Below are 733 nucleotides of genomic sequence, written 5' to 3'. Positions count from 1 at the left end.
CGGCTGCTGCTGCTGGTGGTGCTTCATGATCTCCTTGACCTCCTCCTCCAGCTCGGGCGGGATGATGAACTGGTCATCGGGGTCCGGCTGCGCCGGGGCGGCGAAATAGCCCCCGGGCTTGCGGAGGGGCGCGTCTGTAGCCACCTCGATCACGTTGTGGCTTCTTTCCTGGGGCGCCACGGAGCCGTTAGCCCTCCGGCGCCCGATGGTCCCCACCGCGGCCGGGTCCGCCTTCCTGGGCAGCCCCGGCTCGTCCTCGTTGGCGCTGATGACGATGCCCTCGTCGCTGGCCTCGGCGGGGCCCTGCAGCAGGTGCTGCTGCTTCTCCTTGTCCTTGGCCCGGCTGCAGTGGATGTCCACTTCCACCTCCACGCGGCTGCCGTTGGTGAAGACGCCCTCGATGGGCTCCTCGTCGTCGCTGTCCAGGCCGTTGTCGGAGAAGGCGCTGGAGAAGGTGGCGCTGGACAGCTGGCGCTGGAAGGAGCGCGACAGGCAGAGCGGGTGCAGCATGCAGCGCGGCTCGCTGGGGTAGGCGGGGCTGCTCTCGCTCGGGGCTCCGGGGGCGGGCTCGTCGGAGGCCGTGGAGCCCACCTCGCTGCTCATCTCGGAGGTGGAGAGCTCGCTGCTGATCTCGGAGGCCATGCCGCTGCTGGAGGAGGGCACGCCCAGCCCGTCCGAGGGCCGCTCCTTGAGGCCCATGCTGGCCGCCGGCGGGAAGATGCCGGGGCTGGGC

The 733-nt window shown here is 70.8% G+C and overlaps 1 protein-coding gene across 1 annotated transcript in view; it reads right to left on the bottom strand.

The window, feature by feature from the left end:
* Positions 1–733, bottom strand: part of PHLPP1 (PH domain and leucine rich repeat protein phosphatase 1) — a 238911-nt gene that overhangs the window by 785 nt on the left and 237393 nt on the right. Inside the window, exon 19 of the mRNA XM_012725795.1 lies at positions 5–727. Coding sequence (XP_012581249.1) covers positions 5–727 — 723 coding nt within the window. The remainder of the gene's footprint in view (positions 1–4; positions 728–733) is intronic.

This window comes from Condylura cristata, unplaced genomic scaffold (genome assembly GCF_000260355.1).
Source record: "Condylura cristata isolate star-nosed mole 26May11 unplaced genomic scaffold, ConCri1.0 scaffold00016, whole genome shotgun sequence".
In the NCBI taxonomy this organism is placed as follows: domain Eukaryota; kingdom Metazoa; phylum Chordata; class Mammalia; order Eulipotyphla; family Talpidae; genus Condylura; species Condylura cristata.
This window is presented reverse-complemented; position numbering and strand designations above follow the sequence as displayed.